At 48.9% G+C, this 23872-nt stretch overlaps 1 protein-coding gene across 1 annotated transcript; it reads right to left on the bottom strand.

Annotated features, from left to right (window-relative positions):
* Positions 1-12712: 12712 nt before the first annotated feature.
* On the bottom strand, positions 12713-17339 carry LOC119398071 (skin secretory protein xP2-like). Its single transcript, XM_037665323.2, has 4 exons — positions 17265-17339; positions 14763-15263; positions 13531-13675; positions 12713-12900 (listed from the first exon to the last, which is right to left on the bottom strand). Coding segments are annotated over exons 1-4 (657 nt in total). The 5' UTR covers positions 17274-17339; the 3' UTR covers positions 12713-12898.
* Between the last annotated feature and the right edge of the window lie 6533 nt (positions 17340-23872).

Here is a 23872-nt window from a genome sequence, read left to right on the forward strand (position 1 = left end):
AGTCATCTTTTCGTCCACTTTACTTTCTTCACATTTACATTCTAAATACTACAGATAACACCCCCTGTACTTTCCTTGGCGTTATTGTCTGTTAGTTCTCATTAATATTCGCTTGAGTAGCGTCATGAGAAAGTAGCCATCCCCACAGTTTCGCACTTCTGTGGTATACTCGTTGTTTCGACCTTCCTTCATCTCATTATGCTAATTTTCCGAAATTTAACGCATGTGCACGGCATCCTTCAGTGAGTAGCGCGCAGCTTCTTCAACTTATCGAAATTCGCACAGCGCATTATTTCATGCATCACTCACGGCCTACGCTGACCGCGTACGGACCGCCCCAACAACACAGCAATAATCCTCCTCACAAATATTTATTGACTGTGGTATTTGACGCCATTCAGTTAATCGCGAAAGTTGGTGGGATCAATCGCACACCGGTAAGAGCAAAACTACAAAAAAAAAGCGTTTCGATTTTATGGCAAGACGGCCGTGAACTGAATGACAAGTTGGTATATTATCCCTGCTCCCGGAAGGTCATAACACTGATAAAACGCGTGAAATGCAGCGTGCGGTAATTTGCGGACTATCAGCATAAAGCGAGCAATCTATAGTCGCCGAATAACGCGCGCTTCCCTCCTCCTAAACCTGGAGATACCAATTTACCAAATGACCCAAAAACGAGGCAATCTTAAACAACACTACAAATTACCCTCGCTACAAGAGGTATTATTTGTAGGCTGGCGACCGCAAGTGTACACCGGGCTTTCGATTATTTCTCTCTTTTCTTTTCTTTTTCTTTTTTTCTTTGTTGTTCGAATATATATCAGTATGATGATGTTCGAATAGCCGGCTCTCACGCAGCCTACGTTCCCATGTCTTCACATCTCAATAATAATAAAAAGAAAAGTTGTAACAAATATTGTTTGTATTTTTCATAAGAAGCGCCTCGCATTGTTACTTTGTCGTCATTTTTATAGCCTTCTGCACTATCAGGCTACACCGTAAATTCAAGGTTTAACCGCTGATACAATGTGTCTCTTTTTCTGCAGACCACGTCTGCACAATCAGAAAAGGAAAATCGAAACACAGGCGACGCCAAGAAAGACACCACGCCGCTGCCACGGTTATCGTCGTTTGTTACGGATTGTTTCTTTTAACGACGTACACACGTACTACAACCATTTCGGCCAAACGTATCGATTATATGTTGGAATGAGGTCTTCTTTTTTTTTTCTTTTCTTTTCGCTAAACTGCTCGGACATCATTTCTCTGAGAACTCGAAACAGAGTGCGCAGTTTAATGGTATCAGTAAGTCCATTACGTCGTTTCTATTAACCTTCACGTCGCAACACTTTGGTCAAGGAAAAACAGCGCAGCCGCGACGCTCGCTCTCGGTGTACAGAGATCTGCGGGCGCAATCGAAGGAGCTCTTTTTATCTATTACTTTTTTTTTTTTGTTACCGATGCAACGAAGCTTCCAGCGCGCTTCGCTTTCGTAGACGATCGCCTCCGGGTTCGAGAAACGGGAACGTGTCAAGGGCTGTCCTCACCCGCGCGATGACGACGGCACCGTGAAGCAGGGATGGAGTGTCCACTCCTCCGTTGCAAGCACGACAGAGTCTGGCCATGACAGCTTTCGGACGGTGACGATTAGCGCGCGCGCTCTGTCGCAGCGTCGACGGAGCTCGCGATAATAATTGCGCGCGTTTTGCCGAGGTCGACGCCCACGTGGATGACTTTCGGCGTGCCCCGGTGTTACGCTGGTCAATCTTTACCCTGCTTGTTGGTTCCTCGGGCCCGCTGAAGTTACTTGACACGGGATGGACTGCCAAGGGTGAGTCATGAGAGCGTGAGTGCCCGAGGAGATGGGCCGATGGCTAAAAGCGATTTTCTCATACAGAGAGAAAGGCTTTTCTGAAGCGGTGGAGCCAGTACTGAGGCCGGACGGTCACGAAGGAGTAGGAAGAAAAGATTGCAGTTAACTAGGACGTTCTCGCTGTACTCTAGAAGTTATGCTTGTCATATCGTAGCGTTCGCACCAGTTTCGGTGGCATAGCAACGCCGAGTGGTTTCTTTCTTTCTTTCTTTCTTTCTTTCTTTCTTTCTTTCTTTCTTTCTTTCTTTCTTTCTTTCATTCTTTCTTTCTCTTTCTTTATCTTTCTTCTATTCTTTCTTTCTTTCTTTCTTTCTTTCTTTTTTTGTTAGAGACAGCATTCATAAGGGAATCGATGATACTACAAGGACATTATTTTGTCTGAATATAGGCTCAGTGACTTTATTTGAGCTAGTTAACATTTTTGTCGTTATTTATTTGTTGTTGTATTTGAGCGCTATTAGACAAGTTAAGACGGCAACCAACACAAAAGGTGTGGAGAATGACGCCATCTTTTCTGTGTCAAAAAACGAGGACTCACTAATAGAGCACGGAACGAGTAATGAAGTCTTACTGTGGCTACACCTCTTCCACTCCTCTTCTGTAGTTCTTAAACTGACTCTTCTTGTTTGCTCGCACGCAAGTGCCTGTGGGAAAATTTCTAGAATCTTTATGTAAGAATATTCCTGCGACCGATACGCAGGCGTGCGCGACTTGCGACATCTGAGAGTAGCTGCGCACCATCCGGATTACCTCTGCAGTACGTCACCCACTTACTGCTGCTGCTGTCGGTTGAGCCTGTGGACATTTCTTCATTAGCATATGACGCGGATACACTTATATCGAACATTCATCGTAATTTACGAAAATAAAATTTTGCAGCGTGACACAAAAAGCATGAACACGAGCGCATAGCGTTGTCGTCGTCGTCGTCGTCGTTGTTGTTGTTGTTGTTGTTGTTGTTGTTGTTTGTGGTGGTGGTGATGTTGTTGTTGTTGTTGTTGTTGTTGTTGTTGTTGTTGTTGTTGTTGTTGTTGTTGTTGTTGTTGTTGTTGTTGTTGTTGTTGTTGTTGTTGTTGTTGTTGTTGTTGTTAGTGGTAGTGGTGATGTTGTTGTTGTTCCAGGTCACAAACAGTGCGCGCGATGTCCGTGCGGCAGTATTCTTGATAGAAAAGTGACGAGCGCAGACTTTGCAAGAAAGGCAACGCAAGCAAGCCTGATGATTACTATAAATGTCATTATTGCTCCCTTTCGTAGCATTGCATTATTTATGAATATGTATCTCATAGTCACGTCATATATAAGTAAATACAAAACAATCTGCACTCTATCCCCGGTAATCTATGCGACCACCCTGTATGTATTGGACTCTGCCCTTAGACTCTGCTAATTCTTTATACACCACATATCGTGTATGTACAGAGTGCGTCTGATTATTTTTCTCTTTGCATATTATTCTATTCGTTCTAGTTTTTCTTGATTTTGTGTATTTCTTCATTACTATTATCATATTGATGGGATAGCCGGCTCTAATGTAGCCTACGTACCCATATTTTTTCATACGTAAAAAAAAATATTGTTGTGTGATATAAAAAACGTTCCAAAGGGCGAAAGATGTGTTTAGAATGTAGTAGGTTTGATAAATTCATCTGTCATTGTTCGTGACTGTGATTGTAACAGTCGGCTTCAGCTTTGTCTCTGACATCTCGTTACACCTCGTGAACTAACGCGAAAGCTAGACATCTACACTCAAAGAAGAAAGAAACAGAGTCATTTCACTCTTTTTTGTGAGACTTGACTTGCCAGTTATCTGACTCTCTTTGAAGAGACACGTGAACTCTTCTTTAGAGATCATTATACTCTCGTCGGAGAGTCGTGGGACCCAAAAGAAAGTTATCGTGTCTCTTTAAAGGGAATAGAGGAAGGAAGATGGATTTTGAGGGTTCGTCTTCTTTAATTGAGACAACCTTAATGAAAAGCAGCAGATAACGAAGCCAATAAAGGTATAGGGGTCGTAAATTGTACTTTTTAAGTGCATTGCAGTAATTGTGACATAAAGGAGAAGAAAATAAAGTGGACGAAAAGACAACTTGCCGCTGGCAGGGACCGAACCTGCAACCTTCGCTGGCGTCACGCGCTACGTGACGCCAGCTGGCGAGAGAAAGAGTGTTCCACGCTCGCCGTCACGGTTATACGAGAGGTGCTCACTAACACACCCAAGTTTGCATGCACATAAATACCCACTACAGTGGACGAGAGGACGACCGCAGAGGAAGCTGCCATTGCCTTATCAATCGTAAACACAGAAAGCACGGTAGGTCTTATCAGATTTCAAAACCGCGATCCTAAATTTTGCACGAGGCTGAGTTCATGTTCCTGCTTTTTGCATACTGGACTCGCCCGCTGCACCCCCGCCCCGTCAAATGGAGTTGATTCGGGCGCCCGCGCACTGCGGGAATACTTGAAACGAGGTCACCAACCTCTTAGTCCGAGGTTCTTTAAACCGGGCTCTCGCAGCCTCCGATCCGGGATTCACGAAGGAGCGCGCGCACACTTTCAACGAGCTGACTCAGGCCTATGGGGCAGCGCGTCAGCCATATCCTCCACCGCACAAGTCCATCAGCAACCGACAGGCAACCCTCTGGCGCCAGCTACAAACTCACACTCTTCCATCTCCTCTTATTCTATCGCACTATCACCCCCTTTTCCTCACCTCCGCCTGCGCCTTTTGCCCTGACCCTCATGCTTCTGCTATCCACATCCTTTCACACTGATGCCCGGCGGATCCTCCCGTGCGTGCCTTAGAGCACCTAATGACCTGGGAGGATTCGGAAACCTTACTGCGTTCAGAGGACCCAGTTGAGCAGACCATGGCTGCCGACGGGGCTGCCAGCGTCATGGACCACCACCAAGTGAACGCTTGAGCGCAACGGGGTCGTGCGGGGCCCGGCAGCCTGCGTACGTCAAACTCCTCAGTTGAATAAATTATTTCTCCTCCTCCTCCTCCGCCGTAACTAGTGCATCAGGCGCGTCATCCGAAGGTCGTAGGTTCGGCCCCTGCCGGCAGCAAGTCGTTTTTTCGTCCACTTTATTTTCTTCTCAGTTATATCACAATTACTACAATACACTTAAAAAAGTACAATTAACGTCCCCTATCTTCCTTGGTTTCGTTATCTGCTGGTTTTCATTGTCAAGAGAATCATGTACGTGGTAAATCAGTACTACCGAAAACAGTAATAGATCACTCTTTTTTTTATGGTTTACATCACTCAGACATTATTATTTTAAAGATGTGCGATGGCACGTTCGCTTTATAGACTTGCGATACAATACCCGCGCGCACGACAAGACACTGACCAGCGACTGCGCTTTCCATATATGCACCAACCCATATTGATATACGGCCTTGCTTTGATCGTCCCAAAATTGCTACGCTTGAGACGGGCCTTGCTTGACGGGGTCTCGTGTTCACTCTTCCGCAAACAGACCTTCTCATGCGTCAACGGCCGAGTACTCCTCGGGTGGGACCAGCGATACGAGCCGCCCATTCAGGCGTATACCAAAGGATTCGAAATATCCTCGACACGCTAAGTTCGGCAACCCATATCTCTCTTGTAGCTCTTCTCATTCGTATCATTCGTTCATGGCAATTGAAAGGTACGTGGCCTCTGATCGCCAAAGGGCACGGAACCCGGAAACTTAAGTGACTTTATTGAAGAAACATGTGGCCTCGTGTACAAAACTCGAGCAGGGTCATATAACCTAACCCTTTCTTGGTCGCTCGTGCGTACATTGAAATCAGTGTCAAAAGTTTCATCTTTAAATTTCCCGCTGAAATCTCTGATGGTGACGTCACGGATTTCAAAGTGTTTCTTTTTTTTTCGTACTTTGGCCACATTGACTCAATGAAATTTCCTGACACTTGGTATGTTATGTCTCTTGCTCCCTGAGAGCACTATGTACTTCATTTTTACTGGTCAGGAACTACGTGGGTCTTGGTAGACGCCGTCAGAACCTATGACGTCACAAAGACTGGTGCAGGAAGTTCAAAGTGGCGTCGCCACCCGTATTTTCTTTTTGTGCGTTTTCTTGATTACCGAGCGTCTTCTCCCAGCAAGCGCGGTGTTTCTGGTGTCGTGAAAGAGTATAATCTAATACGAGAAAAATCGTATTTCTCTTTAGTGTCCCTTTAAGCTATAGGGAACTGTAAGGGTGAAATAAAGACAGAAATAATAGCTCAGACGGAAATAACAGCTTGTAAATAACCACTCGTTTTATGGATGCTGGTTGCTTTGTCGAATATAGCATTTTAATCAACCACCGATGGAATATCAGAGGGTGGGTGGGTTGGTGGTGTTAGATACGAACTGCGCACCATTGCAGCATCCAGCTTTTCAGCGGATAAGTGCGGCATTCCCACAGAGGCAGGGGAGTGTGAGTCATCCCCAGAGCGACGCCTTCGCGCCAGAGCCGAGGTGGTTCGTATTCCACGTTCATCGATCCTGGGACGATGGCCTCACCGGGATGCAACATGATGAAAAGGACGCATTGCATCTCTAGGCGCGCGCTCTTACACGCAAGAGTGCAGTCCACCGGCAACAAGGCTCTGGGTCTCCCATTGGCCGAAAGTGACGCCACCTGTTTGGGACTGCCAATTGGACGAACCTGACATCATCTCGCCCCAGTTCTTGATTGGCTGGAAGTGACGTGTGGGAAAGCTTTATAAGAAGCCTACTATCGAAAGCCAGCTCGTGTTCTCCTGGCCGTGGTCCGCAGCGGTACGAGATGCTGCCGGCCGAAACCATGTTTATCTGCAGTCTTCTCATCCTATTTTATTAATGCTCATATTGTAAATAATCTACGTTCTTCATCGCACTTCCGCGTCAATCAAGGCCAACTCCCGCACCTCAGCGGCGGGATGCAATAACTGGTGGCAGCGGTAAGGATGGACCCTCGATCCAAGAAGTTCTCAGCGACAGGGAACGGACTCCGGAAGGACTGAGCGTCTGGGTACGGCGAGTGAGGAAGCCTTCAACCCGCAGAGTCCTGAGCAACTGGGAAGAAAGACAGAGTGGAGTCTTCGACCCAGAAAGTCCTGAGCAACTGGGAGCAGCGGACGGATGAACCAAATGGCATGGTGTTGCATCCGTGGGTGAGCGTGTGGCTTTTTTCCTTTTGATTCGCCAGACTTCAAAACTTGTGTGTTAATTTTGATTGTTCTGGGAATCGGGTGATTTGTCGCAACTGAGTGTTTGCACAAATTTAAGGAAACATTTCGAACCACCGGTCAGAGCAGCTGAAATGGATCTGAGAAGGTTGACGAGGTCAGACCTGCTGTTGTTGTGCGATGAGTTGGGAGTGGATGTGGACAAGAATATGAAAAAACCAGCTATCCAAAAGGCAATTAAGGAAAGTGAAAATGACGATGAGAGTATTCGGATTGCTTGGGAAGTGTTGCAGGACGCGCAAAAGCGAGAGCTAGAGCGGGAAGAACGCTTGAGAGAACATGAGCGACAACAGCAAAAACACGAAAAAGAAATGGCTGAGATACAGGTTGAAATCCTGAAGTCGCGTGCAGCGGCGGGTATCGAAGGGGACAACCTTGTGAGACCAAGCGATGTCGAGCCATGTCGGATGGACCAGTGGATTAAACCCTACAAGATGGGAGAGGACATTGCGTTGTTCTTGGTCCATTTCGAGAGAACTTGCGAGAGGTGTAAATTTTCTCCGAGCACTTGGTCGCAGCGCTTAGTGACGTTGTTACCCTGTGAGGCGGCGAATGTAGTCGCAAGATTGAGTGTGAGTGATGCGGAGGACTACGGGAAAGTAAAAGCAACGCTTTTGAAGAGGTACCGAATTTCCTCAGAAGCATTTAGGCAGCGTTTCAGAGACGCTAGCAAAAAGAGTAATGAGGACTACTCTGAGTTCGCGTACGGTTTGAAAACAAACCTCTTGGAGTGGCTGAAGGGCGCCGATGTCTACGAAAGTAGAGATAAGGTTGTGGAGTGTATATGTCTCGAACAATTTTACCGCAGTATTCCACAGGCAGTGAGACTTTGGGTGCAAGATAGGGATGGCGTAGATACAGTAGAGAAAGCAGCGCTGCTAGCTGACGAGTATGTGATGCGGCGAAAGCTCACTACTGATGACACGCGTTTACATGGAAGGGATAATTCAAAAGGGTTTATCCATCCAAAAACGCAGACACCAGCAAAAGCTACCCGGAGGGCCGAAACTGCGGAACAGACAACAGAAGGGAACCACGATAACGGAGTTAGCAACACTCCCGAAGAAAAACAAAAGAAGGCTGACGCTCGAGAATTCGAGAAAAGACGGCCGTTCCGATGTTATAATTGCCAGGGTCTAGGTCACTTTGCTGCGGAATGCAAGAAAGAAAAGGCAGTAGTGCTTTCCTACGTGAACGAAAGCGAAGAAAGCTTTGAGCTTCTTCGTCCATACCTACAGGAGTTACGTATTAACGGAAAGACCTGTAGTGTATTAAGAGACAGCGGAGCAACCATGGACCTAGTTCACCCTTCTTTTGTAAGCGCAGAGGACTATACAGGGAAGGTAATCCGGATTAAATCAGTGCTAGAAAAACACAGCGTTTGCTTACCAATAGCGAGAGTCACAGTATCCGGTCCTTTCGGAGACCTGGAGACAGAGGCAGGCGTCTCGGAGGCACTGTCAATGAACTATCCTTATCTCTTTTCAAACCATTCGGAACGTTTGTTACGGGATCGTGGTCGAGAGTTCGGAGAGAAAACGGTGCAAGCATCCACGCGCTCGCCAGCCCGCCAAATCGCCGCTCAGCTGGCGGACGAAACAAGCATAGGGGCCAGACGTAAGGAAACGCATTCCCAACTGGAACCTAATGCCGCGGCGGAAAAAGCAAAGAGCGTGATAGACGAAGGGGCGCGTAAGTTGATTCCCGCTGAACACCGTCCCCGCAAAGCTATGGTGCCAGTTGAAATAACAAAAAAAGGAGATCGGCTCCATACTTCCTCCTGGATCGAGTAGCGTTGTCTTGCCTCCTCTCAATATAAACAAAAAGCCCGTGAGCGCCGTGCGAAAGAGCGACCGGACGCTTACAACTTCAAACTACGAAGCGAAAGAATGCCATTCTATGCGGAACGTAAGCATTCGCAAAGAAGGAATGGAATTCATCCGCGTAGCTACACTTTGCGTGTGTATTATTCTAGTGTTGCTCATTATTCATTCAGTTTCTCTAAATTTTCTTTGCAACGACAATGGCATGCGGACCTTGTCGGCATTTGAGGAAAAATGGAAAGCTGTTTGGAAGGGTTGTTCGAATTTTTGTGTCAAAATTAAGAATAAAGACACTGTTGATTTTGAAAATGTACTAGCCTGGCGAGTCAAAGGTCAAGAGCCTGCGCTTGCGCATGGAGCAGCGCTATGTTGTTTTGTTTGTTTGGCATACTTTGTCCAGGATATGGGTCAAGGAAGTCATCGAACAACGGTCGCCGCCAGTGGGCTACAGGCTTCACCTCCGTTCTTCATGGCCAGCGAATTGTGTTCACCGGCCATTCCGAACTTCCGGGGCGAGGAGGAGCTGTTAGATACGAACTGCGCACCATTGCAGCATCCAGCTTTTCAGCGGATAAGTGCGGCATTCCCACAGAGGCAGGGGAGTGTGAGTCATCCCCAGAGCGACGCCTTCGCGCCAGAGCCGAGGTGGTTCGTATTCCACGTTCATCGATCCTGGGACGATGGCCTCACCGGGATGCAACATGATGAAAAGGACGCATTGCATCTCTAGGCGCGCGCTCTTACACGCAAGAGTGCAGTCCACCGGCAACAAGGCTCTGGGTCTCCCATTGGCCGAAAGTGACGCCACCTGTTTGGGACTGCCAATTGGACGAACCTGACATCATCTCGCCCCAGTTCTTGATTGGCTGGAAGTGACGTGTGGGAAAGCTTTATAAGAAGCACTACTATCGAAAGCCAGCTCGTGTTCTCCTGGCCGTGGTCCGCAGCGTACGAGATGCTGCCGGCCGAAACCATGTTTATCTGCAGTCTTCTCATCCTATTTTATTAATGCTCATATTGTAAATAAATCTACGTTCTTCATCGCACTTCCGCGTCAATCAAGGCCAACTCCCGCACCTCAGCGGCGGGATGCAATAGTGGTGACCCTCTGAGGTAGATGGTGAGAGCTCATTCGCGTTCGGCTGATTGATCTGTCAGTCAGGAAGGAGCAGCAATCGTACATCCTGATCGGAAGTCGCACAAAACCGCAGCCTTCAAACCTATGTTCGCACCCTTGAAGCACGTTAAAACGCACTAGCAACACGGGAGGTCTAGTTCACGCGCAACGTCCTCGACGTGGAATGAAGGCGTAGATCCCACCCGTTCTGCCAAGGACGATGACCTCCGGAAATGACATGACGAGGTCTCGACGGCGTTGAAGTAAGGCGGGACGAAAAGCCTTCGCGATTGTGCGTACCGTCACGAAAAAAACACCTCGCAAAGCAAACGCGTGTACCGCACTCGAAACGCCCATTTGGCACGAGGTATCTTTGATAACGTGTCCATCCAGTGACGAAGTAAAAGAAACGCATAAATCTTAGGTGACTCTTCTTCACAGCGATTTCAATTGTTAGATGGAAGCAATGGTTTTACGAAGCCTTGTATTCATAATAACGTAAGTATAGCACAATAACAGTTTAGACATTCAATTAATATTTGACGAGGCCTTCAGAACAAGTGCCAACTCATATAGCTTAAGCTCCGAAGAGCGGCCGTTAATCTTGACCGAGGTGAAGGCGACACACGTGCAGTTGCGGGATTTGCCTCGACGAATCCGTCAACGTTCGTCGTATTGTACCATTCGAATCTAACGTGGCAAAGACTATATCTTTTCGTACACTTCAAGGTTTCTAGTGTTCAAAGCCATAGCTCGATAACTTTCACATGGCCTTGCTAATTGTTTTATTCCACGGGCCGAGTTCACGATGAGTGCATGATCTACACCAGGCAGTTTCGTATCAACACAAGCATTAGTTGAGATCATCACCTAGAAACAATTCTAGCGTAAGGCTTTTCTACAACCCCAGATTCTTAGCATTTTCCCAACGAAGCCTTTTCAAATCGTATCGATTTAGCCGACGAGTAAATGAGGCATTGTTTTCAGACAGCTGCGCTTTGTATCAGGCAGACTTCGCCATATGACAAGGCGTCAATCTTATATATTGCACCAGTCAGTGTGGGTTGAGGGCAACATACGTGAGTAGCGAGTACACGTTAGAGCCGGGAGAAGTAGCCGAGAAGAATTTGGTCGCTTAGGGGACCCTCGTCGTTCATATGCACTGCCCCGGCAGGCGAACAACATTCGCTACGTGCAAACGTTTCGTCGTTTGCATAGGCGCACCCCTTCGCCTCGCTGCCACGCAGATAGGCCTCGCGCGCTTTTCTTCCCCGTGGGAGAAAAAGTGTCGGCCTCGGGCCTGTGCGATGCCGATGCTGTGGTCACAGGCGCGCGTGGGCGCGCCTATAAAGAATACGGCGGTCACTAAGGCTCGGCGTCACTGCTAGAAAGATGGGGTCAGGCGTGCCGTCGTCATGGGGCGTGTCCTCCCGAGCGGTCCGCTACGGTGGCATTGAGGTGTCCACTCCGAACTGGGCAGCCAGCTACGGGCTGCTGTTTGCCGCCTACTGTCGTGGACGCCAACGTCGATTGAGTTGTATACGAAGTCCGGCGATAAATGAAGGGAGCTTGCTCGCTGAAAATTGATGGGGTTATACACGCCCTATCTATTTGGGACAGGACAGCACGGAAATTGTTTTTCAGGGCGTTCTAGTGAGTGCAACTTCGCATATGTATTCTCCGTATAAGATATAAGGACTACACAATAACGTCTATAACGTATATGAGTCGTATGCCATATGTCAGTAACGTAACCAGGACTCTAATTTGTTGCGGCGGAGACAGTCCGACACCTCTGTATGTATGTGCGTGTTTGTACGTGTACGGGTATATATCGCTTACAAAAGAAATTCCGGAAAGGTTTGAACCCCCCCCCCCCCACTACCCAACCTCTGAATACGCATATGAGGCATTCGAAGAACGCCGACAGAATGATTTATATACAACGAATGGGCGCAAGCAGTTCAGAATACGAGCATCATCAGTGGCAAAAGGCATGCCAGAAACCCAGACTCTGCTTGTGTTCTTGTCAAAGCAGGGCTAACATAGGGTCCACCTTTTCGAGAAAATCTCCAAATTATTGCTTCATAATAGTACTACCGTACTAACAAAGCAGTCTCTCCATTACCCTCACTAGACAGCAACGTCGTAACAAATAAGGGGCGCGAATAAGTTGTATTGTGTCCAGCTACGGAAGCGGCAGTACTATGCAGATCCGCCATGCTAAAACACAGCAGCATTGACGAACTGACTGGTAAAGGCATAATACGGCACCATCCACGCCTTAGCATATCAATCACTTCTCTGTTTTTTGCTGAGAATAACAGGGCAGCTACAAACAAAATGATCAGGCCGTGGTGCTGGCTGTCAATCCAAGGAAATATTTTTGCTTTATACAGTGCCAGGGCGCGTCTGTCAATGACAATGTGTGCTGAAAGTAAGCAACACGTTCTCATGACTTCTCGTGAATCACGAACAGCGACTCAATAAGATGTCAGACTTTGTTGGTCAGGCTTATCGCACTATTAACGTGCGCATCACGGCCTTTCCAGTGGAATAATTATTTGTGATGACGGGCCAAGATTTCTCGTCTGTTGATACTCTTCAGCTGAAGACAAGCTACTGCGATACGATGTACGCGAAGAATATTTGAACCGAACAGCACATGGAGCGTTTTGACTTTATTTTTGTATACATGCAGTGGGACGTGACGATGACCGTGTATTGCACTTGCAGTGAGATGGCGCGGCGTTTGCAATGAGTGGTGCGCTTGGCGTTGTCGAGTATTGCAGGCGGTGGGAGAGCGAGTAGGGCCGAGGGACAGGCATTCCATGCAGAAATGTCTCATGAGTGAGGACCTCTGGAAAAAAAAAACAAGAAAAAAAAGAAACATTGATGGTATGAGCGACGATCACCCAACACGGTGAAAGTGAGGAAACAATGACACCCGCATCTGTCGTGAACCATCCGCGCCCTTCATTACGTTCAAGGCAACACTTCTAAAAGGTCTCCCTAAAACTACAATCTATATATAGCTGTTGCACGAGGTAGCATGAAGTGAAGTCTCAAGTGTGCTGGCCTAGCTCTGAATCAATAAGACGTAGAGTCCAGCGATTGCATGTGACTCCCGTGCCAGTCTAAGAGAATCGTCATGAAAAGAAACAGCAAAAAAAAAAAGAAAGAAAAAAAAAAGCGTGCACTAAGCGGGAGGAACAGGATGAGTTCTAAGTTCTTGCCGGTTTCTCTACTTTTTTTTTTTTGCTGTTAAAGTTTATAATGCAAGTATACCAACTTGTCCAGCTTTCCCTAATTCTAAAGAATAAAATACCAATTCACTTAACTCTCATAAGATCAGAAGAAAAAAATTTATTATGCTCAGGGCGGATTGTTTCAGTGCAGGTCATCACAAGGCATAGTAGACGCCAAACCCCTGAACTCCTGTTGTAACTCGGAGCCCAATAAAAAGTGAAAGAATCCCGTATTGACTCACATCCAACATATCTTCCGTAGTTTCCTGTAGCGGCGTAGCCGACGGCGGGGTACGGTCCGTAGGAGGCCACGCCCGGAGCTCCGAGTCCCCTGCTGGGTGGTGCATACGCCACCGGAGCTACGCCTGGACCAGGATTGGCAAACGCCTTTGCAGGAAGAACGAACGCTTGTAAGATGGGCAAAAAAAAAAAAAAAACGCAGCTTGCACTAAGTCACGTAAGGTTGGGTCACAGGAGAGCTGGTGGCCACCTAGCTGGTCCTGGCTTGGCTTTTACCCTCTTACCTGTCTCTTCCCCAACACTTGCTATACTATACTATACTATACTATACTATACTATACTTTACAATACTATACTCTGCATGGCTATGCTTGTTCTCTTTCTTATATTTTGTTCTTTAGCGTGTGTCTCGACCATAACAGCTCTGCTACAAAGCTCCTATTCCGTATGTGCCACAGAAATTGGACAAATCCCACTACTCACCACCCTGGTTCACTAAAAATTAAAGAGGGAGCACACGGGTGGCAAACAGCGATTATAGGCAGCATCGTTACAGCTTGTCCTGTTAACCATCTGTACAGAATGTTTGTGCGGTGATTGAGCGCGTGCCGGTTCGTGATGATGACAATTCTCTATCTACGACACACGGCAAACCTCGACCATAAGAGCTCTGCTATAAAAAGAAAAAAAATGTTAAGACATGTGCACACTTGAAAGAAACAAATGAGAAATTGGAAGCCGGGAAACCATAGAACCAATTGTCGCGCGTAAATAAAACATGGAAATGAGGTGTGTGGAGAGGGAGGAGCGGGGGAGATAAATAATTGTTGGGGTTTTACGTCCCAAAACCATGATATGATTGTGAGGGACGTGGTAGTGGAGGGCTCCGGAAATGTTGACCAAATCTAAGTACACGGGCCTCTAGAATTGCGCCAAATAGGCGGCAGGGAGGGGGGGGGGGTATAAAGAATACGAAAACAACTCGCCACAAATGGGAACTTACATCATCTTCCACGTCACAAACGAAATACCAGCTGGCGCAGCAATAATTAATTCTAAGCTACATTTTCCACACAGCGCGTGCGACGCTTCACCAATGCAGCTACCCATTCTCGGGTATTTGCGTACGTCTGGAAGAATAGCCTTGAGGGTTTTAGCCAGCGCCGCACTGGGGCCATCATCGTCATCTCCCTTGCTCCCTCGTCACGTTATTGTCTTTAACTCTTCCGCTCACCCTGGGCGCAGGAGCAGCAGCAGGAGCGGCGTAAGAGCCCGGCGCTGGTGCAGCAGAAAGTGGTGCTGGGCCGGCGGGAACCGGTGCCGGAGCAGCGGCCACCGGCGCTGGCGCAACAGCGGCTGGCGCCACGGGTGCTCCGTGCACAGTCTTGATCGAGTACGAGCTCGTAATGGCCTGCTGCACCGGCGCGCCGTAGCCAGCCACTGGTCGTGGTGCGGGAGCGGGTGCGCGCACCGGTGCCGGAGGAGCTCGGTAGGGAGCCGGCTGCGGTGGAGCAGCAGCGACAGGAGCCGGCGCGTACGCTGGTGCCGGAGCTGGCGCATATGCTTGTGCGCCGCGCGCAGGAGCCTGCGCGTATGCTGGGGCAGCGGGCAGCGCGTACTGCGAGGGAGCGTAGCCCTGCCACGAAGCCGGCACCTCGTATCGTAGGGCCGTAGGAGCGGGCAGGTTGCCGGCGTGGGCCGTGCACGCGACAGCCAGGATAATCACTGCACTGGGCTGCGCAGCAACATCACGACGTCACGATGGTCGTCCGTGGAATCGTCACGGTGAAGTTAAGGAGCAGAAAAAATAAAATAAAGGAGACATGTGCCTGAGGCTATCAATGCTGAAAGGGCCCCTAAACTACCTCTCAAAATGCAAAAGAACGAGCGCAGCGCGTTGTTCTCTCCTGGGGTTTCCGTATTTTTGGCACAATCCGGGACGCCGGCAGTCTGTTCACGTGACGTCATGAGAAAATGAGCTCTCGATTGGTCCATATACGCGGGGTAGTCTGTTCACGTGACGTCATGAAAAAAAATGAGCTCTCGATTGGTTTATATACGCTGGGTATCAGTAGTGTATTGCCTCCTGACCTGCTTTGCCATGCGGGCGCAAGCCCGTTCTGCGTGCCTTGTCCTATCGTGCGCGATCAACCGATTTGACTTTGTTTTGTGCGTTTTCTGCTGCGCATGCGGAGATAACGGCGTGTAGCTGGAAAGCGCGAAATCCTGATAGCAGGGGTGTAGCCAGAAAGGGGGGGGGGTTCAACCCCCCCCTCCCCGAAATTGTTCAGTTTTGCTTGCATATATACACACGCACACATACAAACGCACGCACGAACATACATAAAGTATGGTTGAACCCCCCCCCCCCCCCCCCCCCCGAAAAGAATTTCTGGCTACGCCCCTGCCTGATAGGCTCAACACTTAGTGCTGACATTGTCCGTGCGTTGGAGAGAGCTGCCTGTGGGATAGTGGAGGCGAGAAAGAAACCACTCTCTCGCCTTTGAACTCAGAGTGCTAATGGTGGACAGTGACAGCAACCTGAGTCTTGGTAATGCTCTTTGAGCAGCACAGTACGCAAACGCGGGCTTCATGCGTGAGTACGCAACACTGCGAGATGGGCGCATGAACGCAGCGTAGTCAACGCCTTGAAACAGCACATGCGAACGAAGGGGTACGTTTTCTGGGCGCTATCAAATTCCAGCTCATTGTCAAGTTTGCCATCTTGTCAGCTTACATGAGAGAGAGAGAGAGAGGCATGCAGCGGCCCCTGTTAATGAAATGGCATTTATTTCCATTAATCTACATTGCTTCTATGCTCATGGAAACCTCAATGTGTGTGCTTCGACTAAAAATTTCAAGACCCATCCCGGCGCTAACTGTCGCGCAGCTCGCGGAGGCATGATCAGCTGGTTGTACATGCTACAAGTTCTCGATACGTTTTTTTTTTCTTTCTCGTACAAGCGTACACGCGCACAATCTGACACAAATTATCCTGTGGACAGCTACTCTTTATTTGTTTTAAGATGTGCCACCTGTTGAATTATATTCAATATGACAAGGTTCGTGTAGAAAATTTTTCGCACGCCCTCGCGTAACCATGACTCATGAAAAATAATTGTATTTAAATCGCCGAAACAACCTCGATAAACAATGAAAAAGGAGTTATAAGTACATTATTGAAGTAGCCGCAATAGCCGCATATTTCACTTTTTAGCTAGATTTATAAGATGAGGCAGCAGCAGGGAGATATGCAAAGGGTGATATCGTAACTATGCGTCTGGTACTATCAAGACGTACGCACGCACGGATTTTGGGCTCTAGCCTTGCCATGTTGGGTCTTTAACCAGTGTGACGGTATACATACGAAAACGGGTGGCTTGGTGCATTCGACGTTTCATGACCTTATCAATTCACGTCGCGATATACAAAAATAAAAAAAAACATTCATTTTACAACCCAAGGGGGTGGCACTCGAGTCTTACGTAAAACCGTCCATAGCCCTACACCTTGAGGGAAAGGTCACTGTCGTAAGGAAATCTGTAATGGTGAGACCTTTGAGTGAGCTGCAACGGGAGGACTCTGTCATAGGTGACCTTCATAAGCGAACACACAAATTCTGGCACGTACCGTATCTCGGAAACACTTCGTTCATTTAACGAATGATTGTCTTAGCTGAAACGAGCACTGCCTCGGCAAGTCTGTCGGCGCGACCACGGATCACATTCTTACTTACGGCAAGCATTCTGCACGTCTTCTGCGTAGCTCCACGCGGAGTTTACAGGGCCGACTGAAGGAAAACTCGAACGCCTCCACAAAGTGTCCTACTCGTCGCCGCCTCTGCTGCGCATAGCTTTCACCGCGTGCCCAACTTTTTATACGCGACCGAAATAGGGCGTGGACAGCACCACCCGCTTGCACGCTTTCAGCAAGTGGCAAAGAATAAAAAAATTAAATTAAAAAAGCCCTCTAAGCGACAGGCGTGTATGAAAGGAGAGTATACGCGATTCTAACACTCACAGCGTTGTGCCTCATGCAAAGACAGGAGCAACGTACTCCGCGCTCCCGTCTCGCAGAATGCACCAAGCTGACAAAAAGACTAAAACTGCGCACTTCTTTAAATTTTTTTCCCTGTGTTTGGCCGCACAAGATGATACTTTGCATCCGCGACCGCGATGCCTCTGACTTACGCTATTCTCGCTCACTGTCAACCGAGGCATGCAAAGGCTGACCCAGAATGCAATGCACGGTCGTGAAAAACGAAGGGCGCAATGTTGATCGTATAGACTTATCAAAAGCCTTCCACGATGACTGTAAGCTGCTAAATTTAAAGAGAGAGAGAGAGAGAGGAATGAATTCTGGGGTTTTACGTGCCAAAAGCACGATATGTTAATCCCTTTCGCTCGGGTCGCCGCAGCGTCTCTGGCCGACACCTGCTTTCTCACGGTGGAGGCGGGATAGTTGGGACACCTGCGCAAGGGCCTGTGAGCGGGATTATGGCCGGGTTCACTGTCCTTTACAGGACCGGACACCGCCGACAAGAACCAGAGGGGGAGAGAGTGACCGGCCCTTCGGACTAGGCGGCCAAGCAGGGACGTTCGGACAACAAAGGACCAGCCCTGCGGGCCGTCCTGGATTTCGCGGGACCTGCGAAACTCCATCCTCCTGCCCGTGCCCTGGCGGACGAACTCTCCTTCCTACCCTCTTAACTCCTCCCCTCCTCTCTCTGTCTACCCTCTTCCTCTCTCTGCCTCCCCTCCTCTCTCTGGCTTCTCCCAAGGCTAAGCGCCTTGGGGGGGACCAACACCCTCTAGACTCATCATAAAAATTGGTTGTCGGTCCCCCCAACACCCTCTAGAGTCTAGAGGGTGTTGGGGGGACCGACAACCAATTTTTATGATGCCTATTTTCTTTAGCGCAACGGAAAGCTTACCGGTGAGGGTGTCTAATCACGGAACGGTAACGTGGAAAACGCTGTGAAACATTCGTAATAAGAATTCGTCAATCTGCGGTGAGTATGAAGTCGTAAACACGAGTGTCAACCCATGCAGGGGCGTAGCCAAGGGGGGGGGGGGTGTTCAACCCCCCCCCCCCCCCCCCGAAATTTTTCAATTTTGCTTGCGCATATATACACGCACACATACAAACGCACGCACGAACATACATAAAGTATGGTTGAACCCCCCCCCCCCGAAAAAAATTTCTGACTACGCCCCTGAACCCATGCTGCAAACAGTGAGAGCGAGAGCGGTTCGTGTCCGAGCGTGGCGGTTTGCCGCGCATGCGTGCACTCCGCGCGCATGCGCCGCGGCTCGACATGTTCCACTGGTTATTGCGAAGGCAGCGCCGCTTATCACCGTGCAACTCCTTTTACCTCGTAAGCAGCAAAAGATAGAGCGGGGATAAATAATAATATACATACTCTAATTGTCAGGACTAATTATGGCACGCACGACAGCATCAGACTACGTACAGCAATAAGTGATCGGCTTCAAGCTCAAGCTTCAAGGCTCTTCCGGATTTAAACATATAAATCCTACTCACAAGGCGAAAATGATGCTGGAATCACTATATTTCAGTGTCGTATCATTTTTGCCAGGATCTAGTCACACGTTGTGACCAGTTGTCGGTCCCTTTAATAAAACCACTTACGAAGGCTCCCGGGCGCCGCCTTAACTCCCTCTGGGCTGTTGTTAATATGCGTGACCCCCCAAAAATGCACTGCCGAGGCTGTGACGTCAGCTTTTGTACTCCCGTGCCACAGCCCAGAAAAGAGGTGATCCTTCTCTCCATTGAAAATGTATCCTCTTTTAGCTCCCGTAAATGTCTAAAATAAACTTCTTGTAGCTATTTAGAAACAACAGCGTCATCGAGTTATTGACATCGACCCTTTTCATACGATATAGTTACGAGGGACACCGCAGTGGAGGACTCCAAAAATTTTGGCAACCTCGTGTTCTTTAACGTGCACCCAAATCTAAGTGTACGAGCCTCTACCATACCGCCTCCATCGAAATGCCGCCGCCGCGGCCGGGATTCGATCCTGCGACCTTCGGGTCTAGAGTCGAGCACCATAACTACTAGGCCAGGCGGTTTTTTTTTTTTTTTTTCACATCGCTCTTAGAGTCACTGTATATTGACACGCACGCTTAGGTCTTTATGTTGATGTGATCGGGTTTCACCCAGAAAAAAACTGTTACCAACGTTCAGCGCCTCAATGTCTAGGAAACTCTTCGGTTTTGATAACATTGCGCGCACGACACGAGCAGTCGAGATTACTTACTTTGAAGCTAACGCGAGCCCCAGCGATGACGTTGGAATGTTCTATCATTCGTGTACAAAAGACGGCGCGTGACACTGACGGTGAGATTACCGACGACAGACGATTGTGCTCGCCGCTATCGTGCACTCATTATGTCCTTTCTTTTTCTGGGCACAGGTTCGCCCAATAAAGTGTTTCGTCTTTACTTGCTTGAGTTCGTGTTCTTCACCGTCGCAAGCACGTGACAGTATGCTAATGGCCCCAGTCGAAATGCGGCCTCTGTGGCCGGTAGTCGAACCTACACATTTGGATGGATGCTATGAGCGTCCCCTTTATAACGGCGCGGTCACATGTGTGCCACCAGGCTCGACCTGGTCGAGAAGCGCAACGCCCCCTATGTAAGCGACCACGGCTGGTCGTCTCTCAGTCTCTGCTGCTGCATGCAGCGTGGGTTCTCCCATAGGAGTGCGCACATGGAGGGGGGGGGGGGCGAAATCTGATCCATACATTGACTCCTCTAGTAACCTAAGAGGAGGGGGAGGCGCAAAATCTGCCTCGTACAATGACTTAGAAGGTGGGGGGTGGGGCAGGCGCTGCGATGAACCTTCGCCCCCCCCCCCCCCCTGATGGGGAACCCTGCGCACGCCTATGGGTTCTCCGGACCAACTGCCACTTGCTGCTGTGACTCAATAGTTACACTACGCTGACGGTCCGTAGTACAGTGCACTAGACCGCTGTAAGCGTAGTTACACGGCGTTTTCTTGTTGAGCAGAGTGTCTTCATGTAGTTCAGCTTCCCGTGCGCACAGCGATCTTGTCACGTTGGAGTTTTTAGATACGGCTGATATGATGGGACTTGGATGTCGTACGATATAGGTTCGCCTGAGGCCCAATCGCCTGCGGTAACCCCATAATGACAACCAGCGGCAACGACATCAGCATTAGCGAAGTGTTTCTGCTTAATTTGGCCACCTAGCTTGTCGTGACACTAAAGATAAATATTAAACTTAAGCTATAAGTGACGCTTACGCAACAGCAACAGTTACCGAAAAGTAACAGTAACTGGTTCGTTTGGCAGTCCACGGAATTCTGAAAACTCTAACGCCAGCCCCAGAGCTAAAAATAACCTGGCTTTTGTGTCCACCTGAACTTTTTTGTCCACACTGGCTCCTCTGACAGCGGAGGGGGGGGGGGGGGGGGGCGTTAAACTCCTCCAAAAATTTTCAATTTTGCATGTGTATATATGTATGCACGCTAACATACAAACACACGCACAAACATACATAAAAGTTGTTTCAAACCGGTAGACGAAAAAAATTTCTGGCTACACCCCTGCTATAAATCATTCGGTCGCCCTCGGAGAGCACACAGGTGCGTGCTACCCGAGAGCGATTTTCAGCGATAAAAATAAAATGAAAGCGAAGCACGCCGTTGATCGTGTCCGACGTGGCCCAAGTGTAACATCAGGACGTTATCGTGTCAATGAGAGTACCAACAAAGACTGACCGCCAACCGTGAATGTTCATAGCGGGCTGGCAGCGCGTGCCAGGTCGTTTCGCGACTGACAGGGCCTGCAAAGACGGACACAAGAAAGAAGTCAGGACACCACAAACGCCGAATGAATACTTACCAACTAGCTCAGCTCTCTGTTATTCTAAGTGACAGGGCCGTCTTGACGAAGCTGTCAAAGGCGAGCTCCCTCTCGTTCGCCTCTCAAGGATTCCGGCCACCGACTATGCAGATCACTCGGGCGGCACTCGGCAGAGACCTTGAAGAAGCAGACGCGCCCTTTTCGGCGCTCGGAGCTGGTGGGGTTTCTTGGCCATTTGTTCGTGCTTTCGTGGCTGACACGGTGTTCGCTTTATTTTCGTCTATTCGCTTATTATTTTAAAATCCAGCAACCTAACTGGTAGGTCAAGTCTTTTACAGCCAATTTAGGTTTCGTTTCCTGAAAGGGTGTGCTGTAATTACACTTCTTAGAACACAATTTCTAGTGCCTAGAAATTGTGTTCGTCTGGCACGTGCGGAAGGGGCGTAGCCAGAAATTTCAAGAGGGGTCAACCTTCAGGGGGAACTCTGTGCACGCCTATGGTGGTGGTGCCCACACGTCTTACGTTAAATAGTCTTTCTTCGGTGATACGAACAAAAACTGAATTCCGCCCGAATATTTTATCACTAAATTTGTTTAGTGATAACCTTTAGCGCCCCTTTTATTCTTAGAATTGTGTTCGCATTACAACTTTACGGAGACGCGATCTACACTGAGGTTGTTTGCACAGCTCGATAAGCGTAAAAACGTAATACAACCTAACCAATCTAACAGTCATTAACAAGCATCAGAAAGCGCAGAGCGGATTCTGTCACGCTAACTGTCAATGGTTCGCTAAGGTCGAGAAGCAGTACAGCAAAGGAATAGTTATTCCTTACCGCAATCCGTACTAAGGTAGAAGGTGATGGGTTACACTGTTCGTCGAAACATCAGCGCAGCTCTAAATACAGCGCTGTTAACCGATATATGTTATGAATCGTTACTCTCTGACGTCACTCCACGCTTTCTCGCGATAGTATCCTTCCAGTGACATTCATTTTTTCGAGCCAGCCTCACGGACAGTGGGCCTCATGCGCCGGCTTCACGAAGTGTTCAATGTTTTCTTTGTGTGTCTATCCCTTGGCGTATGCTGCTTACAGATTTAAATCTCTCCAACCGTCGTCTCATCTCGGAACAGTCCTTCGGTTTCTCGAGCCAGTATTGCGGGCAATGCGCTAATCCCTTTAAAATAACTCTCTCGGATTCCTTTGTCTCTCGGCGGTGTATACGTTCGCCTCTCCACTTCGAGCCGAAAACAAAGCAGCGCCATCGCCCAGGAGAAAGAAGCCTTCGCTAATGGTTTTCTGAATACTCGCGGGCTGCGCCTCAGCGGCATCGGCTTAAGCATGTGCGCGCACTCGTCCATCCAGCTCCGCGTCGACGCGATCATTGTGAACGTTGCGTCGGCCGAGCGCCACAACTTGAGAGCGCAGCGCGCGTCGCCACCGTCCGCACCGTAGCCGAACGACGTGCCGATGGGAGAAAAGAGCGCGGAGAAAGCGTTGAAGCGACGAATCGGCAAACAAAGAAGCAAAAGAGCCAGAAACTTCGATGATGACGGCACCTTACCGCAGCCACGCGAGAAAGAAAATGGCAGCGCTTCGACTGCGGCGGCGCGCCCCGACGATGTCGACGTCGGAGCAGCGTGGCGTGGGGCCGTTAACCCTAATCATTCTTGGACAGAAAACGATGCCGGCGTCGTCTTAATATCCTTCCTTCCTCGGTCCCTCCTCCAGCTCTCTCCCTCTACTGCAAGTTTGAGAAGACGACGTGACGACGACATGTGCTGCAAGCCGCACGCGAGCGTGTCCAAGCCTTAGCGCCGGCTACGGCCACGCTGCTTTTGCACAGAGGAAGCGTCGTGGGTCGGGAGGGCCTTTGGGGGCGGCTTCGGCGACGGCAAATGTAAGCGGCGTCGTAGTACATGCGATACGGAGGAAGAAGGTCGACCGTCGGCGCTTGATCGTCGTGAAGTATGAGCGAGGAAATTAGCGTCGTGCGCCCGGATGTCGCCACCGAGCGCGATGCTGCGGCCTGAGCGCTTGAGAGCATCAGCTGTACCTGCAGTACGACTTGTCGATCGATGGAAAGAAGGCATACCTTATTTCCGGTTACGCAACAGTCTTGTAGTGCTTACGCTCCCCGATAATGCGATGGTGTACGCTGCAGTCTTCCTATTTCACTGTCTGCATTGTTGCGCGCGGCAGGAACGCTTCCTGGATGATAGAATATGTCCGCACTCTGAGCCATGACGTCAGGTGGCAAGACTGACAGCCGTTGTGTACGTACAACGTACACGCAGCAACAAAAGTTTTACAATATTTGCGGAAAATACGGCCAACAACAATCTAGGCACATAGCCTCAGAATAAAATTTTCAGCTGTAGCATACAGGTTACATATGTGCACAGGCGTGCGCAGGGTTCTCTGAAGGGGAACTCTACGCACGCCTATGCACATGTGTAATTATGCAACAAGTCCTAATTCCCTGAAGAA

The sequence above is a fragment of the Rhipicephalus sanguineus genome, chromosome 6 (genome assembly GCF_013339695.2).
Source record: "Rhipicephalus sanguineus isolate Rsan-2018 chromosome 6, BIME_Rsan_1.4, whole genome shotgun sequence".
NCBI classification, from domain to species: domain Eukaryota; kingdom Metazoa; phylum Arthropoda; class Arachnida; order Ixodida; family Ixodidae; genus Rhipicephalus; species Rhipicephalus sanguineus.

What these genes read in the sequence shown, in the direction of transcription:
- LOC119398071 (XM_037665323.2), bottom strand. An exon ending in CTGCTGCTCCTGCGCCCAGG is followed by an intron (nt 13,676 to 14,762) that starts GTGAGCGGAAGA and finishes CTTCCTGCAAAG; the next exon opens with GCGTTTGCCAATCCTGGTCC.